The sequence below is a fragment of the Mustela erminea genome, chromosome 13 (assembly GCF_009829155.1).
Source record: "Mustela erminea isolate mMusErm1 chromosome 13, mMusErm1.Pri, whole genome shotgun sequence".
NCBI classification, from domain to species: Eukaryota; Metazoa; Chordata; class Mammalia; order Carnivora; family Mustelidae; genus Mustela; species Mustela erminea.
In genome coordinates this window covers 79,322,608-79,340,218 of record NC_045626.1, presented here as the reverse complement: position 1 = coordinate 79,340,218, position 17,611 = coordinate 79,322,608, and the positions used below count along the sequence as shown (strand labels likewise).

At 46.5% G+C, this 17,611-nt stretch overlaps 1 protein-coding gene across 3 annotated transcripts in view; it reads right to left on the bottom strand.

Moving 5' to 3' along the window:
• Positions 1–222: 222 nt before the first annotated feature.
• Positions 223–17,611, bottom strand: part of FBXO21 (F-box protein 21) — a 53,571-nt gene continuing 36,182 nt past the window's right edge. For 2 of the 3 annotated variants that reach the window (XM_032309604.1, XM_032309605.1), the window contains exon 12: positions 223–4,354. In XM_032309604.1, the coding sequence (XP_032165495.1) occupies positions 4,167–4,354 (188 nt within the window). In that variant the 3' untranslated portion in view covers positions 223–4,166. The remainder of the gene's footprint in view (positions 4,355–17,611) is intronic. The other variant, XM_032309606.1, reaches the window with a different exon arrangement.

The window sequence follows — 17,611 nt, the reverse complement described above, 5'->3', positions numbered from 1 at the left end:
GTTTCTGGGTCTTCATTCCCAGCCTCCTTTGCGAGATGTGAGTGGCAGTGCCAAGGGCCACCCCCAGCCTCTGTGCTTTGACCCCTCCCAGACATGTCCCTCCATGCTCGTTCCCCTTCGGGGCCACAGAGCCTCCAGCAGACAGACAGCCGTCTCCCCCCAACCCCATTCCCCTGCCTGGTGGCAGGTGAGCAAGAAAGTTCTTCTGTGTTCGAGCCAGAGGAAATTTTTGGGTCTATTTATTATAGAACTAGCATTACCCTAATACAATCATCACTAAATGGCCATAATACATTTGTTCTATAATTGCACAGAATTTTATTCACCAAAGGAATGTCCTTTCCTCTCAAGAGTGTAAGTGTTAAAGAACTGAAACGTTTAGAAGTTAAAGTGGCTGCAAGGCAGAAGGTCAAACCGGTGCGAGGTAGTTGCTCAAGTTGGCAGTGGTGACCTTGCCTAGAGCGGGAGCTTGGAGATCACACACCCAGGCGTCCCACCAGCCGTGCCGCCTCCAAGCAGTACGCTCCCGACCTCCCGGCCGGACAGTGGGATGCGGGCAGGCCTACACCTCGGCGGGGACTGGCAAACTGCGGCCCATGGGCCAGACCCAGCCCACCGCCGGTTTCTTTACAGCCCTCATGCTGAGAAGGTCTTCTACGTTTATGAAAACAAAGAACATGTGACCTTCCGTGGCCCGCAGAAACACTGACCACCTGGCCCTGCCTTAGAGGGTTGCTGTGAAGAGTCTAGCTGAAGCCAATGCCGGCTCCAGGGAAGCTTGAATACAAAAGCACAAGCGCAACACAACTGCTGACGTCTCCAGAAAGAAACCGGCACACAGCCAAATGCTGCATTTTGTCTAGGAGAACATTCTCTCCTTTCCTCCAAAAAACTACAAACAGTAAGACATGAAGAGCTACATCTTGATTATTACGGCCACAGGATACCTCTAAATTAAAAAGTTGCTGGCAATCCAATTTTAGTTACTTAGAATATGGAGGAAGGAAAAAAGAGCATTTCGCCTTCGGATGGTAGAAGCAAGCCTAGAACGTGAACGTTTGACTCAATTTAATACGTTAGGAAAGACTGAGACATTTTAAAATTAGAGCAAGACTTCGAGTAGATATAGAAAATGTACAACTGACGGAGCAACAGTATTAATGCTGGTTTTCATGATAAAACAATTTTGCTGTGTAAATGCACTTATAATGAGATCTATTACGAGGTTTGGGCGGAGACCACATGAAGCCGGCCGTCCGAAATCCGGTTAGACGAAGTTGTTCACACGAGACACTTGGCCAAACTGGTCTGAGGCAAACGGAGACTAGTTTTGGACATAACTGATGACACAGTGTTTCCCAAAGTACGTCCACAAACACTGGACCTTGGGGCTGCTCTGTGTGTGTGTGTGTCTGTGTGTGCGTGTGTGTTGGGGAGGAAGGTTCTAGGGGCCAAGAAGTAGGTAAGTCACAACGCATGACAGTATGTTCCAGGTCTGAGACCCACCGCAGCGCAGATACTGGGGACTGGCCTGTGCCTCGTCCTCTCTGCACAGCACACAGAGCATCGCTGGGGGGACGGGCGCCCCGCATCCCGCAGCTACCACACCAGTGCTAACAACGCACTGAGAACCCGCACGTCCCGAAGCACCTGCCCTTCCCATTGCACAACACAGACTGTAACAACCGACAAGCTGCGCTGGACAAGCTGTGCTGTTCCCGTGACAACCACGGGCTCCGCCTCTCCCAGCCAGCTGACTGGAACTGGCGTCTGGGAGGAGCCGGCGGAATAAAGGTGCCCTGTGCACTCACCAAAGTTAGGAAAAATTCGGTGGAGCAAATGTTTGAATGTTTGGAGCAGAAGAGAAGCCAGGGACATTCTGCTGTTGTCATGGCCGGACTTTCTGTTCCGAAACGAAATTGGGCAGTCCGCTTGTGTGGTTTCTCTGGGTAAGTTCCATTTTATTAATCATTGTACAAAAAAATCTTGGCATTCATTTGAAGAGAAAAGAAGTGACTATATCCAAATATTTAATATTTTAACATAGTGAAAGTCCTACTTTGTTGTAACAGGGCTTTTTAAAATGGAGAAAACTTTTGGAAAAAATTTTAAAAAGAAACTTATGATTTATTAGAGTACAGGAGATCCAAAACACGTTTTTAGAAAAATATAAAGTGCCCAAATACCAACTTACACAGGTGACACAGGCTTCCTGGAGCCGAATGAAGCATTCATGAAGAAACACATTTAAAAACGGTCTACATACATATTTACATTGGGTCAGTAAAAGTAAAACCATCCTTCTTGGCTTCGATGTTACTCTAAGAAAAAAAGGAAATCAAACCAGAAAACCAACGGTTATAACTCAGCATGCTCCACAGTTTCTTAGTAACGCATCTGGTTAGTATTACCTCTGGATTAACTAGTTTCTCACCTTTAAACGAGAGTAGTGTTAGACCCCCGGCCTCAGCAGGCGGGGTGCTGTGAGTGGTCACGTTGCCCGGGCAGATCTAACCCATCGGGCTCTAGATCTGACTGCCGAGGGACGCCGACACTGGCAAGTGCGAACTCGGGCTGGCAGGCGCCGGCCCGCCAGACCCTCACCTCTAGTAACTGCTTACCAGCCGCCAGGTACCACGACATGGTCTCAGGTGGCTTCCCCAAACCTCGGTCATCCCAGGGCTTCCAAGGGCGAAACGAGAGGCGGTCATCAAACACGGCGTGGAAAAACAGCATGCAAATGCACGGGTGGGCGGCGAGGCGGGGCCGGATCCCAGCCCCCGGAGCCTCGCTCACCAGAGCAACTGGGTTCTTCTCAACTCAGAGAGGAAAGTAACTAGGTCCTAACTCCAGAAGTTAGCTTCTACTGGTTAACTACGAATTAGCTAGCTTGCTTGAGAACAGGCAGGTGGAGAGTGGCGGCCTTTGGAGCTGCGCAGGGAACCGGCGCCCTCACGCTCAGGGACGGAGGGCACGGAGCAAGAGCCAGTGGTATCTTCGGGACAGCAGTGCTTCGAGAAAGCAGAAGGACACCTGCCTCCTTCCCCACGGATCAGACATTCTTTAAGACGTTTTACTTGTCTCCACCCCGCCATACTCAAAAGGATCTTAGAGTGATTCTTATGGATGACAGGGGGCATGGAACCTCCTCTTTCCTTTTTAAAAAACGTATAAGGTTCATTATTTCTTTTTTCCGGTTACAAAAGTGAAACCTCCTTTTTAGGTTTTTGGAGACCACCGTGTGTGATTTCCAAAAGTAAACATTTTAACACCAGATTAATACTTCCTACAATAAAGAGAACCCATCACTGACTTAAGATCTAGTCATGATACTGGAACAATTCTTAAAATTAAAAGGAAACAAAAAGTAGTTATTTTAAAGGGAGGAACAGTAGATGAATGTGGGAAAACCCATCCATAATGGCCATTATTATGTACTTTCTTTAGAAGATTTTATGTAATGGAACAGAAAACTAAGAATTCACAGAGAGATGAGCATAAGTGTGAGAGGAACACAGAAGGAAAAGCTATGCCATTCTCCCAAGTCAAATCAGGGAGAAGATAAAATGCCTGAAATCTGTTTCAAATATTAGAAAAAATAAATGCGGATGACTCTGATTACATTAGTCTGTTAATGTCCCCATCTCTCAGATGCTGCCACCATCACTCACCGCTTCCCCTCTGAACAAGCAACTAAATTCACGGTGAAAAGACAAGCCGCCCGGTGTTCCGCAGAGAAATCAGAGAGAAAGCATGGCCAACGCAGGACCACCCCTTCCTGCCTGGCAAATGAAATGTTCTGAGACAGGTGGGAGACAGACGGAGGGGAAGTGAGCAGGAAGAATGACTCTAAGAGCGTCGACTGTGAGACCTCATGAAGACAGAATGTCACGAACTGTCACCACAGGACAAGCACACAAGCCATGCCACTGAACACAGTGCCGTCAAATGAATTCACTAGTGTAGGCGGAGAGCAACATTGTCTTTGCAGCTGGAGGAGAGCACACGTTATTTAGACTTGGTAGGAGGCAACCAGCACTACTGGTTAAGTGGCTTTCCTGGTGGTGGTGTGAATCCAGAGGGATCCGTGGAGACGTCTTCTTCCGGAATCCTGTTCTCCTGGAGGACAGCAGCAGCGGCAAAGGCGCAGTGTCCTCGACCAGACGTTACTCGGCGTCCTCCTTCTTTGCACTGTAAATATTCTGCACCGTCTCATACACAGACTCCAGATCCTCTGGATACCGGATTTCTAGCTCTGCGTTCGGGATGTAGTGTGTGCCGGTAAACTCTGAGAAATAGCGTCCGACATCAGGGTGTGAGATTTCTTGAGGCTCCACGTTATACTCCAAGTTTTCTGTTGGTAAAGAGGCACAGGGACAACTGCCGTTAAAACGGACATGGCTGCAGCGTCTTCCTATCTCTCACCCCTTTCATGTGGCATTTTGACATGGGGGAAAAAGAGAGACATGTTTACGGAATCTGGAAGAGGTAAGAGGACAATGGCAGCGGGGGGCTGGGGACGGTGGGATGGGCCCCCGCAGCTCCGCACTCAACAGAACGTTCTCCTATTCTCTGAGCAAGAGGTCGGCCCCAGCAAATCTCCAGCTGTCTCTGGAGGGCCAGCAAGCTACAGATTCCTCATGTTCCTCTGACTTGATCGCACTGACAGCCAAGTGTACGGGACCAGGACATCTGAGCCTGCCCTTTGTCTACCAGAGGTTCGACCCGGGAAGCCTCCACACTGTGTGGCTCCAAGTCTCGCACGTGCCACCGTTCTTGTCTGCTAATGGAGTGCTCCCGCACAGACGGCACTCCTTCCCCTGGCTCCCTTCAATCCTGGCCGTGTTGAGAGCCCGTGGGAGGAGCTGACGAGCGGCTCGCACCTCCAACCTGTGCATGGATGTGGCTTATCACTACTTGTCCGGTTTCCTAGGAAACCATGCTACCTCCTCTCCCTGCTAGCCATTCTGCCACCAAAGAAATAGCAAGATTCCTCTCAAATGGAATGATTACAACAAACAGATGACAATACAGGCAAGGTATATAGAAGGCTGAAATCCTTTCACACCACTTCTCCCCTGCAAAACTTTGAAAAACAGCTCCCCCTCGGGGCGCCTGGGTGGCTCAGTGGGTTAAGCCTCTGCCTTCGGCTCGGGTCAGGATCCCAGGGTCCTGGGATCCAGCCTCTCATCAGGCTTTCTGCTTGGCAGGGAGCCTGCTTCCCCCACTCTCTCTGCCTGCCTCTCTGCCTACTTACGATCTCTCTCTGACAAATAAATAAATGAATAAATGAAAGAAAAACTGCTCCCCAAAGGCCCAATGAAAAGATGGTCTTGAGCCCCCGACCCAGGAGTCACTTAGCCTCGTCCCCCATGACCTGGCACCACGAGGAGCTGGGCCAGGGGGATCCTCCCGCTCTGACCCCCCGGGGTGGTGTCGGTTCTGGCCAACACACAGCCACAGCCCGCACAGCTCTTCACTCGGATTCATTCCAGCGAGCCTAACACACGCAGTGCAGCCCTCGACAGCTTGGTTAAACATGCTGACATGCCAGTCCAAGGCACAGCCCTGTCCACGCAGAGGCCATGAGTCCCCAGTCACCACAGGAACATCTCTGGGGAACACTGACTTGCCCTGATGTTGGGAGAGCGGGAAGGAGTTGCATGATTCAATCTAACTTTTTTTTCCCCACAGGACAGGGAGGGATTTACAGACATTTTGTGCTAACAGACTGCGGGTCATGGAACCTGCTCAGGTATTCCGGGAGCTCCTGAGGGACATGCACACGAACCTGGTGTAAAGAACGCCGCACGACCGCCTTACCCTCACTTAGGAGAGCGCGTGAGAGCGGTCAGACTGCCCAATGCAGTTCCTGGGGCTCACGACGGCACATGCACTCCTCGGAAGATGAGGCAGCCAAAAGAACAAGTGACCGGTTTCCCACACGCTGAGAGGGAAGGGGCAGTAACGCACCACACTGCTGGACGGCGAGCCTGGAGGCCACACGTCGGGGCCGCCCTGTCCACAGCACAACTACAGATTGCCTGCGGGGTTTGCCCCGGGGTGGGGTGGGGGGGCTCCTGCCCCACCAGCCACTGTGGCACGTGACCGGGCTCCCGCTCCCAGTGCACGCACACTTGCGGCCTTCCCCACGGGGTCCCTGCCAACTGAGTGAACCGTGACACGCACCAAAAGCCCTGGCCCAGGAGGCAGCCGGGACTCGAATCCCGCCAGCCCGGGGCAGAGCTGAGGGCATCAGAGTAGGAGACGCACCAGAGCAGGGGCAGGAATGCAGGAGAGGGGACTGACTCAAAAGCCCACCATGGTCCTGGCAGGGCAGGCTCTATCTGACAGTGCTCTGTGCACACAGAAGCCCGAGGTTCTTCAAAAGGGAGAAGGAGTAGCCTGCAAACCCTGACTGCTACTGCAGACGACAAGATCTCTGTAGAGAACTTAAGTTCCTCATTTAAGGGTTACAGGTTTCTAACCTTCCTGCATCTGCCTCTGGCGCCCCTCCCTGAGGTCAGCACTGCAGGCGCACAGGTTGGAACCATGGCCGGTGCCGTAGCCAGGGAAGCGGCTGAGGGCCTCAGAGTCCCCTGCAGAAGAACGCAGAAGTATGGGGGGCTGGGCTCAAGTCTCTGGAGGAACTACCATTACCTGTCATCAGCAGGCAGGATGGAAATATTTAAAAAGAACTCAAGTCAGTAATTCCGAACAACAGCTCTGTTGCCAGTCTATGGAGAGCAGTGCTTCTCAACAGGGGGCTATTCTGCCCCTAGCAGAACAAAGAAATATCTGAAGCCAGATCCAGTTGTCACCACTGGGGGCTGCCACTGACATCAAGTGGGAAGAGGCTAGGGTCACTGCGAAAGAAATGCACAGAACGGTCCCCACCACAAAGAACTGTCTAGACTAACATGCTGACAGCAACCGTTCAAAAGAATTCAGACGTATGCTTTAGCATTGTCTCTCCCTCCCCGTTTTTGTGTGTATTAAGTAGCAGCTCCAGTACTGGGAGGAGAGAAAAGTCAAGGTCAGATTTTGATCATGGATCTGGAAGGATAATGTGAGCCAGTTCTGTGTGTGGGCCCGAGAGGCACAGACAGATCGTCTGGGAAGTCACGTGAGGGGTCAGCAGCAGCCCAAGGCAGTGGTCGTGGCCCCATGTCTGGCGGGTAAGAGGGACAGGGGCTGGGTTCTGTGCATTTATTTACCTGCCCAGGCTCCTAGCAAAACAGGAAAGAGGTAACAATAATAATAACAACATTGTTTATTTATTTATTTTTAAGATTTTATTTATTTATTTGACAGACAGAGATCACAAGTAGGCAGAGAGGTAGGCAGAGAGGGAGGGTAAAGCAGGCTCCCTGCTGAGCAGAGAGCCCGAGGCAGGGCTTGATTCCAGGACCCTGAGATCATGACCTGAGCTGAAGGCAGAGGCTTAACTCATTGAGCCTCCTAGGCGCCCCAATAAAAACATTTAAAAAAAGATTTATTTGGGGGGCGCCTGGGTGGCTCAGATAATTAAGCATCTGCCTTTGGCTCAGGTTATGATCTCAGGGTCCTGGGATCAAGCCCCACATCAGGCTCCCAGCTCAGTGGGGAGTCTGCTTCTCCCTCTCCCTCTGCCTCCCTGCTGCTCCTTCTCTCTCTCTGTCTCAAATGAATAAATAAAATCTTAAAAAGAAAAAGACTTTTTAGGCAAGAGAACATGAGCAGGGGCAAGGGGAGTGGCAGAGGGAAACAGAGAGGGAGAGAGAATCTCAAGCAGACTCCTCGCTGAGTGCAGAGCCCAATGCGGGGTTCAATCCCAGGACCCTGAAATCATGAGATGAAATCAAGAGTTGGATGTTTAACTGACCGAGCCACCCAAGCGCCTTGATAAAAACATTTCTGAGAAGAAAAGATAATGAAGATGGTTGACTATGTATTAAGAGGGGGAAATCCACTAAATAAAGTTTTAAAAAAAATTTACCTGAAGGGGAATGAAAAAACTAAGCAATATAAAACTTTCGTGAGAAAATATCAAACAGGGCCTACTTAAAAGTCCTGGAGAAATCCTAAGACCTTCCCAATTTCCTTGGCATTTTTACAGAAATGCGTCTCCTTATCTTATTTTAAATATTCAGCTACCCCAGGGCTGGCTGGCTGGCTGGCTCAGCTAGTACAGCATGAGACTCAATCTCAGGGTCATGAGTTTGAACCCCAGGCTACGCATGGAGCCTACTTAAGAAATAAAAAATAAAAAACTTCAGCCACTGGGTACACAAATACAGTTCTATACAACTATGGCAATACCACGTAGAGTCATCTCCTCCTGAGAAGAAACCACCCACTGTGAGTGTATCCTTCTAGACCCTCTTTTGTGAACACAAACAGAAGGAGCTAAACATAACTGCATATAAAGAGAATCTGGATTGTTTTCGGTGTACAGCGTAACTGCACACATGTACACATGCATGTGTGTAGTATGTATGCCACACGGGAAGGATTTATCAGCAACGGGACTGACTGCAGCTTAGCATTCCAGGGTCTGGACAGACCCCAGTTTACCAGGGGAGTCGCACGAATGACACCTTTGTCCTAGTATAACAAGAACACAGAGACCTGCGTCACTGTATCTCCAGTGGAAGGACCCAGGGGTGGAACTGCTGGGACATGGCAGAATGAGCACTTGAGACAGTCACAGTTTAAAACCAACAGCCATACCCCGCTCGGCAGTGGCTGGAAATGGATACTCCACGCGCACGCCGCACGTGCGGACTGCCACGGACGGCTCACGGTGGAAACCTGTTCTGAAGCGTCAGACGAAGGACAGAAAGGGGAGCTGATGCTTGGCGAGGCCTACCATGCATAAAGCATCCTCTGAGGCATGTGCTCATTCTTACACAAGACACAGTAAGGACTGGGTTCTCACACTGTAGGGAATGACGGGCCTTCCAACACGGGCAGCTGACTTGATTCTGACCACCTGTGATGTTCACTTTCTGCAGTAGCTAAGAAGTACAGAGGGAAGCTGAGATAGGACGCGCTGCTCCCCGCTGGTCTCCAGAAAGTACTAAAGCATGCCCCCTAGTGGGAACAAAAGTTAAACACACGCAAGATGCTATCTCACCCCATTTGGATTTAACTACAATCTAACATATGAGAGGAAAATTCTCTTAATTATGTAGACTAAAACTACTTGAGGATCTCATGCATGCACGTGGCTTATAATTCACTCTCTCAACTCTCTGTGAAGGGCTTATAATTAGGGAGGCATTCATCAGTGGGCTCTACCCAAGTTAAAAGGATTTCCTCACTCACAGGCTGAAAATTTAAATCAAGAAAAAATTTAAGAGCAAAATTATCTGATGCAAATAAATTAACCCAGAAATGTTCAAAAACATATTGAAGTAAGTTGGGTTTTTAAAAATATTTTATTTTTGGGGCACCTGGGTGGCTCAGTGGGTTAAGCCGCTGCCTTCGGCTCAGGTCATGATCTCAGGGTCCTGGGATCGAGTCCCACATCGAGCTCTCTGGTCAGTGGGAAGCCTGCTTCCCCCTCTCTCTCTCTCTGCCTGCCTCTCCATCTACTTGTGATCTCTCTCTGTCAAATAAATAAATAAAATCTTTAAAAAATAAATAAATATATATATTTTATTTTTAAGTAATCTCTATACCCGAGATGGGGCTCGAACTCAGGACCCCGAGGTTAAGAGCTGCATTAGCAACTGAGCCAGCCAGGTGCCCCAGTATTTTTTAAATATAAATTTAGCCTCTCAAGGTTTACGTTTGGCTAAACATGGGTTAATCTGAGCACAATTTGTCCCAAATGATTTTAACACATTGACTAAATAAAAATCTAGGAATTTATGGGAGGAGAGGCACAGAGACAGAAAACAGAAGGATAAGTGGGGAGGGAGAAAGGGGAAGGGGTTGGGGGGACAGCAGGCAGGAAAGCTCTTGTTCACAGAAGCAGGGAAAACAACAGCAGTAAAAATCATCATTCTGCAGCTCTCCTGTAATAATTTAGGCAAGGAGATTCAACAGATGCTACAACAAAATGAGAGACTGTGGTCACTGGGGAATAGGATATTCACAGGACGTCACAGTGTTAGTTGCAAAGGGAAAATTCCCTTACAGGATCTTAGCCAAGTGGCCAAACTCCACCTACTGACAGTGGGACATCAGACAGCAGGGGCTCTGGAGAAGATGCACGTGACAGACAGGCATCTGACGAGAAGCATTCTAGCTCAAAAATATTAACCTGATCTAATCAAGCCTCAGACCTGATCGGCTTCCGGTTTACAGACAATACAGATAAGGAAACAGTGAGACAGATCCAGAATGTTAGGCAATTCCTATGACAACCGGCCTGGAGAGTTCAGAAAATGAAAGTCACATGAAAAAGGAAGAAAACAAGGTGAGGAATAAGGACCTAACTGGTTTTATTAAGAGAGGACTATGCCTTTAGAGAGACAACAGAAAACGAGTGCGGAATCATTTGTGTGAATCCTGGCTGGATCATGGCGTGAAAACAAACCAATAGCTATCAAAGTTACACTGTGATAACCGGGATGAGACAGGAGGTCAATGTTACTTGCTCTGTGCGGTGATGTAACTACAGTAACACAGAGAAGCATCTTATTCTTAGAAGATGCGTGATTCAGTATTTAAGTCCTGATGTCTGTAAGAGTCTTCAATGGTTCAGCAAAAACCTGAAATCTCTATCTATAGATAAAACACAGACGCTAAATGCTAGTTGTTGTATCTAATGGAAGGTGTATAGGGTGTTTGAGGTTTTAACCATATTTTAAGCATATTTAAAAAATATGCTTAACTTTAAAAAAGTCATAAAAAAAGCTAGCACCTGATTAGTGAGTGACCTGCTACTTACATGCATCTCATTATCATGCACTTCCGTTTGGCCACTCTGTCAGAGATGTGAACATCTACGGGACTCATCACGGGACAGGCAGACTGGGCTCTGGTTGTGCTCTCATGGAGCTTACTGTGCTGAGAGCCAGATGGTTCGATGGGAAACACTGCAATGTTCCCAAAGGTGTGAGGACTCAAGAGGGGAGTGTGTCAGGGAGCTCAGGGCAGGGACAGATGACCCGATCTGAGCCCGTGGGGGAGTGGCAGTGGGGAGAAAAGAGCCTGTTCACAAGGGACAATCACCTGTGTGAAAAACATTCAAGTAGGATGGTCTCAAGGAACCACAAAGGTTGAGGGGCTGGGAACAGAGATGAGGCTGTGAGGGAGGGTCCAGGTCACCTCTGGGCCCTGCAGGGAAGTCTGGGGGATACCATTGAGAAAGTTGGCATGGTGCAGCCAGGAATACCTGTAGCCCTGTGGGGAGAAGTGCCAGGAATAGCCACTAGTGGACGGAAACATGAGGGACAGACACTGAGGAGATGAAGTTGGTGTCATCTGCGGACTACCGTGACCACAGAGGAGGGCGAAAGACAGAGAAGTCAGAGATGCTGCAACCAGAACTTGAGACCCCTGAGGGACCCCTGAGCATGTCCAAGTGCACAGGACCAGGGTGCTGCCTGGACCCATGATGCCGCACCGACCAGGCACACAGCAGATTCCGGGGAAACCACAGGCCGTTGGGAGCCCTGGGAGAAGACGGACCACTCTGATAGGGCAATTCCAGCTGTTCACGTCCAAAATGTTCTGAAAGTCTCAGAATTTAAAACTAAAAAAGGCAACTTGCTGATATTACCCACAATCACTTTGCTCAATCTCAGTTTTAGAATGTAAAACTGCGGGAGAGGAGTCAAGATGGCGGAGAAGTAGCAGGCTGAGACTACTTCAGCTAGCAGGAGATCAGCTAGATAGCATTGCAAACACCTGCAAATCCATCGGCAGATCGAAGAGAAGAAGATCAGCAATTCTAGAAACAGAAAAACAACCACTTTCTGAAAGGTGGTACCAGCGGAGAAGTGAATCCAAAGCCACGGGAAGATAGACCCCGGGGGGAGGGGCCGGCTCCCGGCAAGCGCAATGGAGCACAAAATCAGGACTTTTAAAAGTCTGTTCCACTGAGGGACATCGCTCCAGAGGCTAAACCGGGGCGAAGCCCACGCGGGGGCAGCGTGGCCTCAGGTCCCACAGGGTCACAGAAGGATCGGGGGTGTCTGAGTGTCGCAGAGCTTGCAGGTATTGGAACGGGAAAGCCGGCTACAGAGACAGAGCTGACAGTAAGCTCACAGCTGGGGGTTACCTTGAACCGGTCGCAGGCTCGGTGAGCTCGGAGCGCGGCCAGAGGTCAGGCAGACGGGAGTTACTGGGCGCTGTTCTCTGAGGGCGCACTGAGGAGTGGGGCCCCGGGCTCTCGGCTCCTCCAGGCCGGAGACCAGGAGGCCGCCATTTGTATTCCCATCCTCTGGAACTCTAAGGAAAGCGCTCAGGAACAAAAGCTCCTGAAAGCAAACCCAGCGGATTACTCAGCCCGGCCCCTGGTAAGGGCGGTGCAATTCCGCCTGGGGCAAAGACACTTGAGAATCACTACACCAGGCCACTCCCCCAGAAGATCAACAAGAAATCCAGCCAAGACCAAGTTCACCTACCAAGGAGTGCGGTTTCAATACCAAGAAGAACAGCAGAATTCCAGAGGAGGAGAAAGCAAAGCATGGAACTCATGGCTTTATCCCTGTCATTTTTTAGTCTTGCAGTTAATTTAATTTTTTTCTTTTTCATTTCTTTTTTCTCTTCTTCTGCTAAGTTTTTTTTTAACTTTTACCCTTTTCTTTTTTAACGTTTTTTAACTAGTTTATCTAATATATATATTTTTTCTTTTTTATACTTTTCTTTATTCGTTTTCTTTTTTAAATTCTTTTCTTTTTTTTCTTTTGTTTTTTTTCTTTCTTTTTGAACCTCTTTTTATCCCCTTTCTCCCCCCTCACGATTTGGGATCTCTTTTGATTTGGTTAAAGCATATTTTCCTGGGGTTGTTGCCCCTCTTTTAGTATTTTACTTGCTCCTTCATATCCTCTTATCTGGACAAAATGACAAGGCGGAAAAATTCACCACAAAAAAAAGAACAAGAGGCAGTACCGAAGGCTAGGGACCTAATCAATACAGACATTGGTAATATGTCAGATCTAGAGTTCAGAATGACAATTCTCAAGGTTCTAGCCAGGTTCAAAAAAGGCATGGAAGATATTAGAGAAACCCTCTCGGGAGATATAAAAGCCCTTTCTGGAGAAATAAAAGAACTAAAATCTAACCAAGTTGAAATAAAAAAAGCTATTAATGAGGTGCAATAAAAAATGGAGGCTCTCACTGCTATGATAAATGAGGCAGAAGAAAGAATTAGCGATATAGAAGACCAAATGACAGAGAATAAAGAAGCTGAGCAAAAGAGGGACAAACAGCTATTGGACCACGAGGGGAGAATTCGAGAGATAAGTGACACCATAAGACGAAACAACATTAGAATAATTGGGATTCCAGAAGAAGAAGAAAGAGAGAGGGGAGCAGAAGGTATACTGGAGAGAATTATTGGGGAGAATTTCCCCAATATGGCAAAGGGAACGAGCATCAAAATTCAGGAGGTTCAGAGAATGCCCCTCAAAATCAATAAGAATAGGCCCACACCCCGTCACCTAATAGTGAAATTTACAAGTCTTAGTGACAAAGAGAAAATCCTGAAAGCAGCCTGGGAAAAGAAGCCTGTAACATACAATGGTAAAAATATTAGATTGGCAGCTGACTTATCCACAGCGACCTGGCAGGCCAGAAAGAGCGGGCATGATATTTTCAGAGCACTAAACGAGAAAAACATGCAGCCAAGAATACTATATCCAGCTAGGCTATCATAGAAAATAGAAGGAGAGATTAAAAGTTTCCAGGACAAACAAAAACTGAAAGAATTTGCAAACACCAAACCAGCTCTACAGGAAATATTGAAAGGGGTCCTCTAAGCAAAGAGAGAGCCTACAAGTGGTAGATCAGAAAGGAACAGAGACCATATACAGTAACAGTCACCTTACAGGCAAAATACAATGGCACTAAATTCATATCTCTCAATAGTTACCCTGAATGTTAATGGGCTAAATGCCCCAATCAAAAGACACAGGGTATCAGAATGGATAAAAAAACAAAACCCATCTATATGTTGCCTCCAAGAAACTCATTTTAAGCCCAAAGACACCTCCAGATTTAAAGTGAGGGGGTGGAAAAGAATTTACCATGCCAATGGACATCAGAAGAAAGCAGGAGTGGCAATCCTTATATCAGATCAATTAGATTTTAAGCCAAAGACTATAATAAGAGATGAGGAAGGACACTATATCATACTCAAAGGGTCTGTCCAACAAGAAGATCTAACAATTTTAAATGTCTATGCCCCAAACGTGGGAGCAGCCAACTATATAAACCAATTAATAACAAAATCAAAAAAACACATCGGCAATCATACAATAATAGTAGGGGACTTTAACACTCCCCTCACTGAAATGGACAGATCATCCAAGCAAAAGATCAACAAGGAAATAAAGGCCTTAAACGACACACTGGACCAGATGGACATCACAGATATATTCAGAACATTTCATCCCAAAGCAACAAAATACACATTCTTCTCTAGTGCACATTGGACATTCTCCAGAAGAGATCACATCCTCGGTCCTAAATCAGGACTCAGCCGGTATCAAAAGATTGGGATCATTCCCTGCTATTTTCAGACCACAGTGCTCTGAAGCTAGAACTCAACCACAAGAGGAAGTTTGGAAAGAACCCAAATACATGGAGACTAAACAGCATCCTTCTAAAGAATGAATGGGTCAACCGGGAAATTAAAGAACTGAAAAAAATCATGGAAACAAATGATAACGAAAATACAACGGTTCAAAATCTGTGGGACACAACAAAGGCAGTCCTGAGAGGAAAATATATAGCAGTACAAGCCTTTCTCAAGAAACAAGAAAGGTCTCAGGTACACAACCTAACCCTACACCTAAAGGAGCTGGAGAAAGAACAAGAAAGAAACCCTAAGCCCAGCAGGAGAAGAGAAATCATAAAGATCAGAGCAGAAATCAATGAAACAGAAACCAAAAAAACAATAGAACAAATCAACGAAACTAGGAGCTGGTTCTTTGAAAGAATTAATAAAATTGATAAACCCTTGGCCAGACTTATCAAAAAGAAGAAAAGAGAAAGGACCCAAATAAATAAAATCATGAATGAAAGAGGAGAGATCACAACTAACACCAAAGAAATACAAACTATTATAAGAACATACTATGAGCAACTCTACGCCAACAAATTTGACAATCTGGAAGAAATGGATGCATTCCTAGAAACATATAAACTACCACAACTGAACCAGGAAGAAAGAGAAAGCCTGAACAGACCCATAACCAGTAAGGAGATTTGGAAACAGTCATTAAAAATCTCCAAACAAACAAAAGCCCAGGGCCAGATGGCTTCCCAGGGGAATTCTACCAAACATTTAAAGAAGAACTAATTCCTATTCTCCTGAAACTGTTCCAAAAAATAGAAATGGAAGGAAAACTTCCAAACTCATTTTATGAGGCCAGCATCACCTCGATCCCAAAACCAGACAAGGATCCCATCAAAAAAGAGAGCCATAGACCAATATCCTTGATGAACACAGATGCGAAAATTCTCACCAAAATACTAGCCAACAGGATTCAACAGTACATTAAAAGGATTATTCACCACGACCAAGTGGGATTTATTCCAGGGCTGCAAGGTTGGTTCAACATCCGCAAATCAGTCAATGTGATACAACACATCAATAAAAGAAAGAACAAGAACCATATGATACTCTCAATAGATGCTGAAAAAGCATTTGACAAAGTACAGCATCCCTTCCTGATCAAAACTCTTCAAAGTGTAGGGATAGAGGGCACATACCTCAATATCATCAAAGCCATCTATGAAAAACTCACCGCAAATACATTCTCAATGGAGAAAAACTGAAAGCTTTTCTGCTAAGGTCAGGAACACGGCAGGGATGTCCATTATCACCACTGCTATTCAACATAGTACTAGAAGTCCTAGCCTCAGCAACAAAAGGAAATTAAAGGCATCCAAATCAGCAAAGAAGTCAAATTATCACTCTTCGCAGATGATATGATACTATATGTGGAAACCCAAAAGACTCCACTCCAAAACTGCTAGAACTCGTACAGGAATTCAGTAAAGTGTCAGGATATAAACTAAATGCACAGAAATCAGTTGCATTTCTCTACACCAACAACAAGACAGAAGAAAGAGAAATTAAGGAGTCAATCCCATTTACAGTTGCACCCCAAACCATAAGATACCTAGGAATAAACCTAACCAAAGAGGCTAAGAATCTATACTCAGAAAACTATAAAGTACTCATGAAAGAAATTGAGGAAGACCCAAAGAAATGGAAAAATGTTCCATGCTCCTAGATTGGAAGAATAAATATTGTGAAAATGTCTATGCTACCTAAAGCAATCTACACATTTAATGCAATTCCTATCAAAGTACCATCCATCTTTTTCAAAGAAATGGAACAAATAATCCTAAAATTTATATGGAACCAGAAAAGACCTCGAATAGCCAAAGGGATATTGAAAAAGAAAGCCAACGTTGGTGGCATCACAATTCCGGACTTCAAGCTCTATTACAAAGCTGTCGTCATCAAGACAGCATGGTACTGGCACAAAAACAGACACATAGATCAATGGAACAGAATAGAGAGCCCAGAAATAGACCCTCAACTCTGTGGTCAACTAATCTTCGACAAAGCAGGAAAGAATGTCCAATGGAAAAAAGACAGCCTCTTCAATAAATGGTGTTGGGAAAATTGGACAGCCACATGCAGAGAAATGAAATTGGACCATTTCCTTACACCACACACAAAAATAGACTCAAAATGGATGAAGGACCTCAATGTGAGAAAGGAATCCATCAAAATCCTTGAGGAGAACACAGGCAGCAACCTCTTCGACCTCAGCCACAGCAACATCTTCCTAGGAACATCGCCAAAGGCAAGGGAAGCAAGGGCAAAAATGAACTATTGGGATTTCATCAAGATCAAAAGCTTTTGCACAGCAAAGGAAACAGTTAACAAAATCAAAAGACAACTGACAGAATGGGAGAAGATATTTGCAAACGACATATCAGATAAAGGACTAGTGTCCAGAATCTATAAAGAACTTAGCAAACTCAACACCCAAAGAACAAATAATCCAATCAAGAAATGGGCAGAGGACATGAACAGACATTTCTGCAAAGAAGACATCCAGATGGCCAACAGACACATGAAAAAGTGCTCCATATCACTCGGCATCAGGGAAATACAAATCAAAACCACAATGAGATATCACCTCACACCAGTCAGAATGGCTAAAATCAACAAGTCAGGAAATGACAGATGCTGGCGAGGATGCGGAGAAAGGGGAACCCTCCTTCACTGTTGGTGGGAATGCAAGCTGGTGCAACCACTCTGGAAAACAGCATGGAGGTTCCTCAAAATGTTGAAAATAGAACTGCCCTATGACCCAGCAATTGCACTACTGGGTATTTACCCTAAAGATACAAACGTAGTGATCCAAAGGGGCACGTGCACCCAATTGTTTATAGCAGCAATGTCCACAATAGCCAAACTATGGAA